The sequence below is a fragment of the Mastomys coucha genome, unplaced genomic scaffold (assembly GCF_008632895.1).
Source record: "Mastomys coucha isolate ucsf_1 unplaced genomic scaffold, UCSF_Mcou_1 pScaffold5, whole genome shotgun sequence".
Lineage (NCBI taxonomy): Eukaryota > Metazoa > Chordata > Mammalia > Rodentia > Muridae > Mastomys > Mastomys coucha.
Window position 1 is genome coordinate 1276513 of NW_022196911.1, and position 13654 is coordinate 1290166.

The following is a 13654-nucleotide window of genomic DNA, read 5'->3' on the forward strand; positions in this document are numbered from 1 at the left end:
CCTCCTCCTCCTCCTCCTTCTTGTTTCTTGTGGTTTGTGGATCTGTTTAACACTTTTAATGCTTTGTCTTTTGGGGAAACTCTACCAGGGAACTGCTGATCATCGCCCAGAAGTCCCTGTTACCCTTGAACAGCTGAACCACTACCGGAATGTGGCTGAAAATGTTCAAAGTGAGCTTGCAGCAATGCTGGTCAAATTTGAATGTGCTCAGTCCAAGGTGAGATGCTGTTCACATTCACCACTCAGTTGTAGCTTTTTATAGAGTGAAACAGGATGTTGAAGATTAGAAACAGGAAATAAGAATGGGATTTCAATCAATTGACAAAGTTTATGCTGACCGTCTTGTGTGTTCAGCCCCTCCGACTGTGTGCTGGCTTTTAGAATTTAGAGAAAGTCTGTATAACTCAGGGAGACCTGAGAGCTCTGGATTAAAGTCACATGGGCCTGGGGGAAGCCTTCCTTTAATGTGGATTGCTTGTATTCCAGAGCTGGTAAGAAGTATTTCTGAATCCTCTTGGTGTGGGAGTTCTGACTGGCCAGGCAGCTTGAGTAGTGTAGTGTAGTTTCTGAGCCCCTCTGGATTCTTTCTGCTTAAAGTATAGGGGCTGTGAGAAGAGGTCTAGCCTGGCCTGTGAGGCAACTAGCAGTTGACAAACTGGTAACATGTGCGACTCTGCATGCATGCACACTCTTAGTTCCAAAGAACCATGTATGTGTGAAGATGGTCCCACAGAAGAGACCCAGCAATCTCAAATGCAAACACCCTCTAGCAGTTTGATGCTACTGAAGCCGCAGAAGTCCAAGCCTTCCGCTTGCATAATTTCCCTTTACCACCATATTTCCCCCAGGAATCTGAATATAATTTTTTCTTTACCAACTATAATTATGGTCTAGAAGACCAATGGGAGAAATACCATGATATCCTGAACATCTGGATTTGCTTGAGAAACAGTTGTGGCCATGAAATCACAAACACTGTGGCTTGGAGGGTCCCCAAGTCATTGTAAATCAGTACTAAATGCAGCAATACTGATAGAGTAAACTGGTTCCCATTGTAAAACATTTCATTGCTTTTTGTAATATCCACCACAAATGTTTCCTGAATGGCATGAAATCAACTTAAGATGCGGCTTATTTTTATTTTATTGTTTTGTCTGTGTACTCAACATTGAATTCAAGTTCTCTCACACATTATATACAATAATTAGTCTTTCACAAGGTTATGACCCAGCCTACAGCCGACTTTTGAAAAGGATAAATAAGCTATGATTATTAGTCAGGAAATTATTCACGCATAATTTTCAATTTGGTAATGCAGATCTAAATCCAAGAAAGAGAAAATGAAATTGGATGGGGTCAGGAATAAAATGGTGAAATTTTAAATTATAATATTGACTTTTGGTAGGCACTTCCAATGACACACACATTGTTAAATCCCTTTGTTCCTCTCCAACCCCAATCTCTCTGTACTTTAGCTTCGAGAACTCCGCTCCAACATACTCTCTAAAGAAGCTTGCTGTCAGGAGCTGAAGGCGGAAATGGAGAGCTATAAAGAAAACAGTGCCAGAAAATCATCTCTCCTCATCTCTTTGAGGGGCAGAATACAGGAGCTCCAAGAAGAATCAGCAGCGTTTTCTGCTTCTAAAACCAGAGCAGAGGTCTCTGCTCACAACACGATGAAGGAGAACCAGGAGCTAACGAAGAAAGTTCTAGAACTGGATGAGAAATTACAGTAAGAAAGTTGGAAACGTTTGTTAGTGGCTATACTAGCTTCAGATCTCAGCCTACATCTTGAGTGATCTTTGAACGTTTTATGTGACTTTCCCTTTAAACTCAGGCTGAAAAAACAGTTAGAGACCTTAAATATCTTGGTAGTCTTAGAAACTTTGGTCAAGTTCAAGTGTTATTAAGTATTCCAACAAACACAGTGTTGTCTTATGCAACACTTGATGGTGTTGACTTATAGAACCTTGATGGTAGCTGCAAAAGCTTATTGCAGGTGTAGCAGTGAGATTTTCCCTAAGTAGACGGTTAACTCTGGAGCAACAGAGAAGCCCACTGAAAGAGTGTATTTAGAGGCTAGCTAAAAAAATTCAAGGAAGCAAGACTACTTTGAACATCTCTCCTTAGGCTTTACTGGCATTTTATACAGAAAACTCAAGATTTTTCTGCCTCTGCCTCTTGGGTGTTAGGACTACTGTCGTGCTGTTCCATGACCAGCTTTAAATATCACTATTAATGAAGTAGTTTATAATAAAAAATGAGCCAGTACTCCCAGCTCCTGTCCTCTTCCACCTATAGAAAAACTTCTTGTTTGTTTGCTTGATTTTAAGACAGGCTGTCTGTCTTAGTTAGGGTTTTACTACTGTGAACAGACCCCATGACCAAGGCAACTCTTTTAAAGGATAACATTTAATTGGGGCTGGCTTACAGGTTCAGAGGTTCAGTCCATTATCATCAAGGTGGGAACATGGCAGTGTCCAGGCAGATGTTGGAGGAGCTGAGAGTTCTACATCTTTAGCCAAAGGCAGACAGGAAGAGACTGTATGTTTACATAGATTAATATTTGGATAAGTCTGTCTTTCCAACTAAAGCATACGCTTCACAGAGCGAGGATTTTTCTCTCTTGTTTACTTCTGAGGCTTCCACATCCTTGGTAGGATCCAGTGCATAATTGTGTTCATTAATTGTCTACTAGATAAATGCAAAACACAAATTTCATATACTTATTGTAAAAACATCTTTATAATACACAAAAATTAAAAATTTAGAAGGAATTAAAAATTACTCAAAACCTGTTTATAGAAAATCTCAATAATAAACATTTCTTGAATAATCTTTCAAACAATTTTACTCAAAGAGCATTATGTAATATACTACTTTTACTAGTATATTATTGCTGTTTTTTTTTAAAAAAAAGACATTTGGTTTATCACCTTAATGGCCTTAGGTATTCTGTTTCCAAAATAGCTTCATTGGGAGCTGGACAGATGGATTAACAGGTATGAGCACTTCCAACTCTTGCAGGGAGCAGGTTTGGTTCCCAGCACCCAAGTGCAAGCTTACAATTGTCTCTTTGTAACTCCAGTTCCAGGAGATCTAGTACCCTCTTCTGGCATTCATGGGCACCAAGCACACACATGGTGGACATACATACATGTAGGCAAACACACATGCACATAAAATATAAGTAAATAAATGAATAAATAAATCTTTAAGAGCTTAACTTATTCAAACCAGTTCCTTGGCTGTCTCCTGTAAATACTTCATTTCATTATAATGTTTACTATAAAGCAATCTGAACAGTACATTTGCAGACACTTATATTTTTATAGTTATGTGATTATTTCCTTAGGGTAGATTCTTGGAACTTTGTTAGGTTAGTTGGGAAGCCAATAGTTGTAGACATGGCTTGGGGACCTTTGCCATTGAGCTATAATGTTGAAATCTTGTGGCTAAAGTGTGAGGCCACGGAGGCAGATTTGTCAGAGCCATGGCGTACATTGTGCTTCTTGTGTATGCAGAACTACAGATAGATTGACACTAGCCACTTATTAATGCACTTTCCTAAATGGAAATATGATATGCTTTTGAGTGAATGCAATTACATGCTTTGTTAATCACTGAATAGAGTCAAACATTTCACAGTAAACACTTAACGTGGGAAAAAGAAAGCAATAATCATGATTATTGTCTAGAATACTAAAAAAATGATTCCAAATTACTGAGATGTTCTAATTTGTCTTAAAAGTATGTCTGTGTTTTTTTTTTTTTGATGATATAGTTCTAAACATTTAAAGCATTGGAAATACACTGTGCTATTTCAACAAACATATTGGAGATCATATATCTGACATTTCTTTGACTTGTCTATTTCTATACATTGCTAATATGCTACAGAGTCTCTCTATGTGGCTTCTCATATTGCTTTTTGCTTGTGCTTCAAAGTTTTTCTTTCCACAATCTCTCCCTGATCCAGACATGTATGTATGTATGTATGTATGTATTCATGTACATCCTTATGTCCATATGTATATGTGCCTGTCATTTGTACTAGGCCATGAACTAGGACTTTATAGATCACCACATAATGTCTAAAATGAAAATGAAGCTTGGCCCTCTAGCATCCATAGGGTGCCATTCTCCTCCCCTTGGAGGCCCCAGCAGAGGCCTTGGGGCTTGTGGGTTGTGACCACACATGGTGGAAGATCTGTGTGTTAATTATGTGCCTGCTTTCATGTCTGCAGATTAGTTAAAAACAGAAGGCTGAGGCTGCTCCTCCTCTCTTGTTACTAGGTCCACATACCATGAAGACTTGTATCTTCTGCAGAGTGTAGGTGCCCTGAAGTTGCTGACAGGCCTCATTTCTTTGCAGGGCTTAGCAGCCAATCCTTTGCACTGGGCACTATGATGTATTGAAAGTGAATATTATTCCCCATGGAGAGCTTTCATCCTGACTTGTTTTGATGACTGACGTCTGCTATGGTGCTAAATCTTGATTTATTTGTTGTTTGGCTGATAGAAACTGTTCAAAGGAAAACGAAGAGTCTAAGAAACAAGGCTCAGAGAATCTCCGGAGGCACGAGGAATTTCGGGCTCAACTTTGGGATTGCTTGAGTCTAGACAAGAAGTGTGAGGAGGCATCGGATGAGGATTTAATTTTAAAGGTATTTGCATGCAGGTTAAAGGCACTCTAAGCATGGATTCATCCTGGTATGTAATACGAAAGGAAGAGCTATGGTTGAGTCTAGGGGTGATAGGAGTAGCCCAAAGGTTGTGTGTTACGATTTCTATTACTGCAATGAAAACACCGCGACCAAAAAGTAGGCTAGGGAGGAAAGGGTTAATTCAGCTTACATTTCCAGATTATAGTCCATCATTGGAGGAAGTCAGGACAGGAACTCAAGCAGGGCTGGAACCTGGAAGCAGGAGCTGATGCAGGGGCCATGGAGGGTGGCTGCTTTTTGGTTTGCTTCCTTGTGGCTTGCTCAGCTTGCTTTCTTATAGAATCCAGGACTGGGCTGGGACTGTCCCCTTTGATCACTAATTGAGAAAATATCTTACAGTTGGATCTCATGGAGGCATTTCCTCAGCTGAGACCCCTTCCTCTCTGATGACTCTAGCTTGTGTCAAGTTGAAACAAAACCAGCCAGTTCAGGTAACATTAATTAATTAGTAGTGTAGAACAGGATAGACCACAACGCTTCTATAAGCATCAATTCTAGGATCTTTTGCTAGCATTATTTAGGTTAATTAGTGTCTAAAAGGGATTATGTGATCTAAAATACATTAAATATTCAAATACAATTAATTATCTCATGATATGTTTGGGCATGAATTTTTTTCTTTTAGTTAAAATGCATACACAAAATCAGGTACATAAAACATTAGTGCTTTAGTTTTCATTAATATTTTTAAATGAACATGCATAGCATTAAATTTCATTATGCATTTTCAAATAAAACGATTTGTTGATTATCCTTCCCTCTGTTTTCCCCCACATTCCCATCATACCTTGGGTCCTTCAAAGTCGGGATCAGGGATAGAGGACACACGTGTTGTAGAAATTTAAATTCCCAATCCATGGCATTCTACACCCCCCTTAACCATTTAGTGCCTGGATAAAAGACACACGCAGCCTTTATATTTACAATAAGCCTTAATCAGCACAGGAGCTGGGCAGATATCTACACTCTATGTTATTAGAATCTACTTTCCTATTGATAGCCCTGAGTTGCTACTTGCTATGTTTTATCTGGGCTGCAATTGGCCAGCAGCCCTCAGGGCCACATTTTCATGACTCACCTACCCCACGACAGCTTCTCCTCCATTCCTTTCTTCTCCACCTGGTCTCTCCTCCTTTCTTTCTCTTCTCCACTCGCAACCAGGTAACTCAAAACCTTCCTACCTCTAACTCCCTCCAGTAATTGGCTGTGGCCAGCTTAACTTAGCCAAGAGTTTCAAATCAGGGAACAAGGTTTGTATAACAGAAGCTCGTAAATGTGAAAATTCACTCGTAGGCCTAGACCTTCCTTTCCAGTACAGAATTTAGCATTACAACACAAACCTCAACACACACGTGGCATGAAGTGGAAGGATGAAGGCTGTGGGCTGTACTTTAGTTACTGCCCAGGCTGCTGCCCTCTTGTAATATACTCTCAAAGTCTCCCTGCAACTCTGCCAAAAATGTGTCATTTTGGGCAACCTTAGTGAATCAAAAACTAGATTTAGTTCTAAAGTACTTATAACTTTTACATTAGAACTTATAAGATCTTATTCATGGCTGATTGTATTAAGGGTGGACACTGATGATTCTAATGTCCTACTTGGCTTGGTAATAGTGATCCATTCAGGTCCTTCCCATTCTGCTCATTCATAAACATTCCGTGGCCTTGTTTCCTGGCAGATATTCAAAAAGACTTATTTATTTATTATGTATACAGCATTCTGCCTGCATGTACTCCTGCATGCCAGAAGAGGGCACCAGAGCTCATTACAGATGGTTATGAGCCACCAACGTGGTTGCTGGGAATTGAACTCAGGACCTTTGGAAGAACAGTCAGTGCTCTTAACCTCTGAGCCAACTCTCCAGCTCCAATTAATTAATTTTTTATTAAGTTTCTTTACATCCTGATCAGAGCTTCCACTCCCTCTTCTCCTCCCAGTCTTTCCTTCTCCCGCCTCGTCCCCCCATCCACCCCTCCTCCCATTCTCCTCAGAAAAGCATAAGCCTCCCATGGATATCAACCAGCTTGGCATGTCACATTGCAGTACAACTAGATGTACCATCTCCTGAGGCTAGGTGAGGCAGCCCAGTAGGAGGAAGGGGTCAGCATCAGCTCCTGCTGTTAGGAGTCCTACTTGAAGACCAAGCTACAGAACTGTATATATGCACAGGGGGCCTAGGTCAGTCCCATGCAGGCTCCTGGTCAACAGTTCAGTCTCTGTGAGTCCATATGGGCCCAGATTAGTTGATTCTGTAGGTTTTCTTTTTCTTTTATTTTCTTTTTTTAAAGATTTTATTTATTTATTTATTTATTTATTTATTTATTTATTTATTTATTGCTGGTTTTTGAGACAGGGTTTCTCTGTATAGCTCTGGCTGTCCTGGAACTCACTCTATAGACCAGACTGGCCTTGAACTCAGAAATCTACCTGCCTCTGCCTCCCAAGTGCTAGGATGAAAGGCGTGTGCCACCACTGCCCGGCAAAGGTTTATTTTATTTATTATATGTAAGTATGCTGTAGCTGTCTTCAGACACCAGAAGAGGGAATCAGGTCTCATTACAAATGGTTGTGAGCCACCATGTGGTTGCTGGGATTTGAACTCGGGACCTCCGGAAGAGCAATTAGTGCTCTCAACCACTGAGCCATCACTCCAGCCCGATTCTGTAGGTTTTCTTGCATTGTCCTTGACCCGTCTGGTTCCTATAATCCTTCCTCCCAAAAAGAGAGCATTGTTTTAAAAAATTTAGTTTTAATTATGTGTATGTGTGTGTGGGGTGTATGTGCACATGCCCTTGGAGGTCAGAAGGTGTCAGATTCCCTGGAGCTGGAGTTACAGGTAGTTGTGAACTGCTTGATGTGGGTTTCAGGAACTGAAACCAGGTCTGCTGGAAGGTCTGTATGTACTTGTAACTACCAGTCCTTTTCTACAGTCTCTCCCGTTTAGACAGGGCTCTCACTATGTCCCCCTGGCTGGCTTGGAGCTCTCTGTATAGACCAGATGGCCTTGAACTCAAGAGAGGTCTACCTACTTGTAGACCTGAGTTCTGGGATTTGAGCCATGTGTACTTAGCCAGGAAGCACTTGTAATCATTTCTTGGCTATCCATGCATCCATTTCTCCATTATCTAATGAGTGTATATTACATACTGGGCACTGCTCTAGGGATGTGGCAGTGAATGGCATAAGACTAATTCTATACTGCTGAGAGCTGTCATTGTTATGGGGTTGAAATGGTGCAGAGGTGGGTAACTTCAATGTCATTCTATCTGGTGAAAGGTTCTGTGAAGAAAAATCACCTGGTGAGGTAGGGAGATGGAGCGACAGATATCAGAGGTATGGGAGACTGGTTCAGGCAGGCTGATGAAAGGGGTACTGACCCAGAGCTGGGGACTTACAAGGGTGCTGGGAAGTGAACTTGAGGATGGGAGGAAGTATTCAAGAGCAAGGAACAGAACTGAGCTGTGAAATGTGCAAGGGGTGAGAGACGTACCACTTCCCCAGGTGGGCAAACCACATGGGCTGATCACGCTACCAGCAGGTTCAAGTCCTGCTATGGCACTGTCATGGCTCTATAGAGCAGGCTTATCTATATGGCCAGTAACCTTTACAAATGCATTCAAGTAAGCATTTTAAAATGCGCATTATGGAAAGAAAGCAAAAAGTCCCATGTATGTTAATGCCCATGACAGCCACTTTTAGCCTGCTCCTAGCATGCTTACAATTACTTAGAAAGATATTCGTAAAAACAACTGTTCTGTTTTCTCCACAGTGGCCCTCACACCAGCACCTTGCACAAAGTAGGTGCAATTGGATGTGGGCTGAGGGCAGCTTGGTTGGAAGCCTCTGACATCCTCTTAGCCTACCATGTCACCTTTAGCATGCTGCAGTCAGGGCTCACCCAAGCTTACGCACGCACCTCCCATCATCCTTGCCTCGTGGCTCCCTTTGAATAATTTTAATTTGACTGCAGAATCTGCGAATAGCGGCCTTTGAAGGCTGCCTTTGAAAATGTGAGCGTATCTGTTGATTTTATTGTTTTGTCAGTTCACAACCTCATTAGGCTATAGACTGTGAGCTGTTTGGAGAAAATGGATGGAATTGTCTATTTGATTTTTTTTTTCTCCTTATTTTATGACAGCTGTAATTTTTTTTTCTCTTTAGCTTAGAGAGCTGTGCAAGGAAAACACATTCCTGAAAGGACAACTCAGTACTCTTGAAGAGACCGTGACCGTCCATGAGATGGAGGCAAAGGCTAACAGAGAAACCATCATGAGGCTGGCGGCCGAAGTCAGCAGGGAGCAGACAAAGGCTGCCTCCTGGGCGGAGGAGAAAGGCAAGCTGAATCAGGTACAGTGTGGTGAAGGTTCCTCTGGGCCCTGCACACACAGAAGAAATGGAGGGCAGCTGTGCCGAGCCCCCTGAAATGATGGGCTACAGTTTCAAAGGCTGCTCTCTCAGGGAAGGGGTGGGGGAATGTGACCCAAGTAAGACATGTGATATTTCATATATGCTTTTTACATGTAATTAAATACATATTTTTTTTTTTTTGAGACAGGGTATTTCTGTGTAGCCCTGGCTGTCCTGGAACTCACTCTGTAGACTAGGCTGGCCTCAAACTTAGAGATTTACTTGTCTCTGTCTCCCAAGTGCTGGGATTAAAGGCGTGTGTCACCACCACCCAGCTAGATATATATTTCTAATTACAAAAAAGAAGTACGAAATACTTTAAAGGGTTTGGAGACAGGATGGCTTACTTTGATTAGACAATACGAATGATTTTCACGTTTAATTCTTAGATTTTGAACATGTAGGTACTAAGTTTAAAAGGTATAAAATTCTTAATGTACGAAAGATATTAAATGCCTGTTCCTCCCCTTCCACCTTTCCTTAGCCATCCACTTCTCCTCTGGGGAAACTTCTGATAATTTCTTTTTTAGTGAATTAATTTGTGTGCATGTGTATGTTTGTGTGCACATGTACGTGCACCCCACCTGTCTGTATACACACAGGTGGAGGGCAAGAACTGGGTGCTTTTTTCCACTTCTCTCCACTTCAATTTTTGAGACAGGGTGTCCCACCAATCCAGGAGCTTACTAACTAGCCAAACTGTGTGGCCAGAAGGCTTTCAGAATCCTGTTTTCACCTCTGGGATTAGAGTGCTATTTCTCTCTTTGTCTCTGTCTCTCTCACTCTCCACATCCCTCTCCCTCTGTCTGTCTGTCTGTCTGTCTGTCGTCTGTCTGTGTCTCTTTCTCTCCCTCCCTCCCCTTCCCTCCCTGTCACTCTCTCGCTTTCTCTCTCCCCCTCCTCTATGCACTTGGCATTTTGCACAGATACTGGGATCCGAATGTAAATCCTCACGTTAATGCAGAAGCAACCTGAGCAATCCCAGCCTTTAAAAAAAACCACATAAACAAATAGTGATCTTTCTGGAACTATTCAATGTACATGCATATAGACATATATATGTATATACAGCTGTAATATATATAATAATATGCCTTCTATATATTACACATATATGTTTGTTTTTAATAAAATGATAATTTACTATACACTGTTATCAATAAGGCAATTATGAAGAATGTATCAGTCATTTTCTGTTGCTGTGATAGAACACCCTAACAAAGGGGAATTATGCAGGGAAAGCATTTATTTTGGCTTACAGTTCCAGATGGGATGCAGTCCATGACGGCAGAGAGAACAAGCAATAGGAGTATGAGGCCACCTGGTGGTCAGGAGGAAGACTGATCGTATTTCAGCCACACACAGAGAGGAAACAGGAAGTAGGGCCAGCTATAAAACCTCAAATCCCACCCCCAGTGACATACTTCCTCCAGGAAGGCTTTATAACATTCCCAAACAGTCTCATCAACTGGGGACCAAGTATGGAAGTAGATGAGCCTATGAGGGTCATTTCTCACATAAACTGCACCAATCCTATATAACTTTTCACATGTCACCTGTCATAGAAAGCAACATTCTAGAAGACTGGATTGATCCAAATATGGGGACACAGTAATTCTGAGAGGTGTCATTGTAAGGACAGGACTCTTAATTATAAACTTTTATTTAGATATGAATAGCTTGATCTTTTCCAACTAGCTAGCAGTTGTTTGAATGTGGACTAAACTCTATATATTTAATACTGTATGTATAAACTTTTAATGTGCTTTAAATTGTGTGACAAGGAAACCCATTATTGGATTAATATAACTGTTGTCTTTCAAAAGCTAAAGAAAGCTGGTGCAGCCAATTAGGGGAACTGCAGTGGCTCTACTCATAGAGGGGACTTTCTGATTAGGCAGTGACTGGGTGTTCCAGAGAGCCTCCATGACAGAGGAGGGCCAATGAATGGCCTTCTTCCTCACACCTTCCTTATCCACAGTGACATCAGTGGGTCTGACAGTGATCCAGAGTAATGATAATTTCTAATTATTTCCAGTTCTCTGCATGAACAGAGAACTTACTGTTAGCTTTCCTCCTCCCACCCCCCTCTCGCTGCCCTCCCACACCCCCGTAAAAGCAAAGACTGTCCCTTTCATCAGCCTCTTGTCATGGAGAGCCTGTGCTGCTACAGCCTAATGCCACGGGCTTGGCTGGGGATCCAGCAGAGTGAGAACCCGTGAGTCTAGCATGTGCAAGGCCTTGGGGTTTGATTCTCAGTAGCACCAAAATATAACAAAATAAAAATTAAAAAACAAAAACAAAAACAAACCAACCCAGAGTGGATGGCTTAAACAATAGTAAACTAACTGGAAGTGTGAAATCAAGTACGGGCACAGCTGAGCTCCTTTTCCTGGCTTATAAATGTTATCTTTCTGGTGTGCCTCACATGGTAGAGGGAGAGGAAAGAGGAGGAGGAAGGGGATGGGGCAAAGTAGAGGGAAAGAGAGAAGAGAGAGACAGAGAGAGAGAGAACGAGAGAGAGGGAGAGAGAGGGAGAGAGAGAGAGCACAGTGGGAGGGAGAGAGAGAGAGAGAGATGGATGGATAGATGATAGATGGGCAGATAGATAGCTTGGTTATAGATATTGGTTGATGGTATTTGCTGTGTGGCTCCAGGTTGACCTCAGATGCACAGCAGTCCTCCTGCCTCAGCTTTCCAAAGGCTGGGAATATAGGCACATGCCACTATACTGCCCTGGTCTCTTTAGTATATATATATTTCTGTAGTTACCTGAGATATCTGTGGGGAAACAATTATGAGGTCATTACTTGTAGGGCTGGGAATTGAACCTAGGGCCTCCTGCATGTTAAGCAAGAGTTGTACCATGGAAGCTGTACTCTTATTTTTGTATCTCAGGATATTAGCATTCATCAAATCTTGCCTGGATTAACTACCCCCTCAGAAGTGGCAAAGTGACTATACACTTAGAATCCTACCTGTATCTGCTACTCTCCTTTCCTACTCTCTCTTTCTTTCTCTCTCTTTCTCCCCTTCTCTCCATCCCTCTTTTGCTTGCTAACTTGTTTTTCTTAAAGGACCCACAATCCAGAATACATCTATGGATACATGAGTGTTCAGCTGCTATAACTCTATTAAAACCAGTTTCCTTTTCTGTATTCTTACACATCCATTTTCATTGTTTTGCTAACAGTCCATTTATTTTCTTGATGTTCTCAATTCTTTGAGCTTTTTGCATCTGAAGCTCCTTTGAGAGGGCTTGTGACCCTGCCCTGCAGCACTGTAATGCTTACTTGCTTTCAGGACAGAGGCACCATCCCAGGCCCACTTGCTGCATTCAGGACAGAGGCACCATCCCAGGCCCACTTGCTGCATTCAGGCTGCCAGCCCAAATCACTCAATTCCGTAGAGAATTTAGGTTCTACTTGTCAAGGGGTGGTGTTTAGGGACCACACTTTAGCCTGGAGATGTGTTCACATCCTGTATCCTTACCATTATCCCAGTGATGGTGCTAACTACTCAGTGAGGTTGTGTGATTCAAGCTCATGCAGTTATGTTGCAAGGCTGGGACCTGAACCCACATCACCACATGCTGTGCCTCTTATTAACCATCCCCTTTGTATGACACTCATAACATCTTAGGACGGTGTTGGCAGGGATTATTTATTAGTGGGAGAACAATTATAAACAGCCATGCAATTTCCTTAGTATTAACTTTCAAAAAGCATCTCTGGACATTAGTAGGAAATTACTGAGAAAGCATGTCGTAATATGACTTGAAACAGGGAAAAAAACCAAATTTCTTTTCTTATATAAGTGTCTTTGCTTGGGAGTGACTCTGGAAACTCATCCACTTTGGCTCCAGGTTCCTGCCAACATCATAAAAATTGTAAAATAAAAATTTGGGCAATAAAAACCTGAGGTCTTTAATAAAGTACTCATTCATAGAACTATTTATTACTCTGATGATTTACTATCAAAAAAATACCGTCAAGTGCTTTCCCCGACATGTTGATGGCCGCAGAAAAAACCTTCAGACTGCTTGCCAAAGCTCTACTTTTGAGGTAGAAAACTTTATTCTTATTAAAGCCCAGATGTATGTGAGAGGCAGAAGTAGTCAGAAAGCTGGGGTGCTTATGTCTACAAAATTTGGCTTTATTGCGTTGCTTAAATTGAAGGGCCAAGTCAAGAATTCTGTCTCAGAATTCAAGAGGCAGAGTCAGAAGGATCTCTGAATTAGAGTTCGGCCTGGTTTACACAGTGAAATCCAGCCCATGCAGGTTACAAAGACTCTCTCTCTCTCTCTCTCTCTCTCTCTCTCTCCCTCTCTTTCTCTTCCTCTCTCCCCGCCTCTTTCTTTTTCTCTCTCTCAGTTGTTCTGCTTGGGTACTGGGAACTGAAGTGAAGATCTTCTCAGAGTCCTCTGGGCATGGTCTGCCCACCCAGCCCCCGTGGCACCGGGGTGAAGTGAAGGTCTTATGCCTGTGAAGCACATGTACACAAGCACGGCTATAGTACA

At 41.8% G+C, this 13654-nt stretch overlaps 1 protein-coding gene across 3 annotated transcripts in view; it reads left to right on the plus strand.

The window, feature by feature from the left end:
• Window positions 1–13654, plus strand: part of Ccdc170 (coiled-coil domain containing 170) — an 86331-nt gene that overhangs the window by 24183 nt on the left and 48494 nt on the right. For all 3 annotated transcript variants that reach the window (XM_031353467.1, XM_031353468.1, XM_031353469.1), the window contains exons 2-5: window positions 89–217; window positions 1476–1732; window positions 4523–4667; window positions 8890–9075. In XM_031353467.1, coding sequence (XP_031209327.1) covers window positions 89–217; window positions 1476–1732; window positions 4523–4667; window positions 8890–9075 — 717 coding nt within the window. The remainder of the gene's footprint in view (window positions 1–88; window positions 218–1475; window positions 1733–4522; window positions 4668–8889; window positions 9076–13654) is intronic.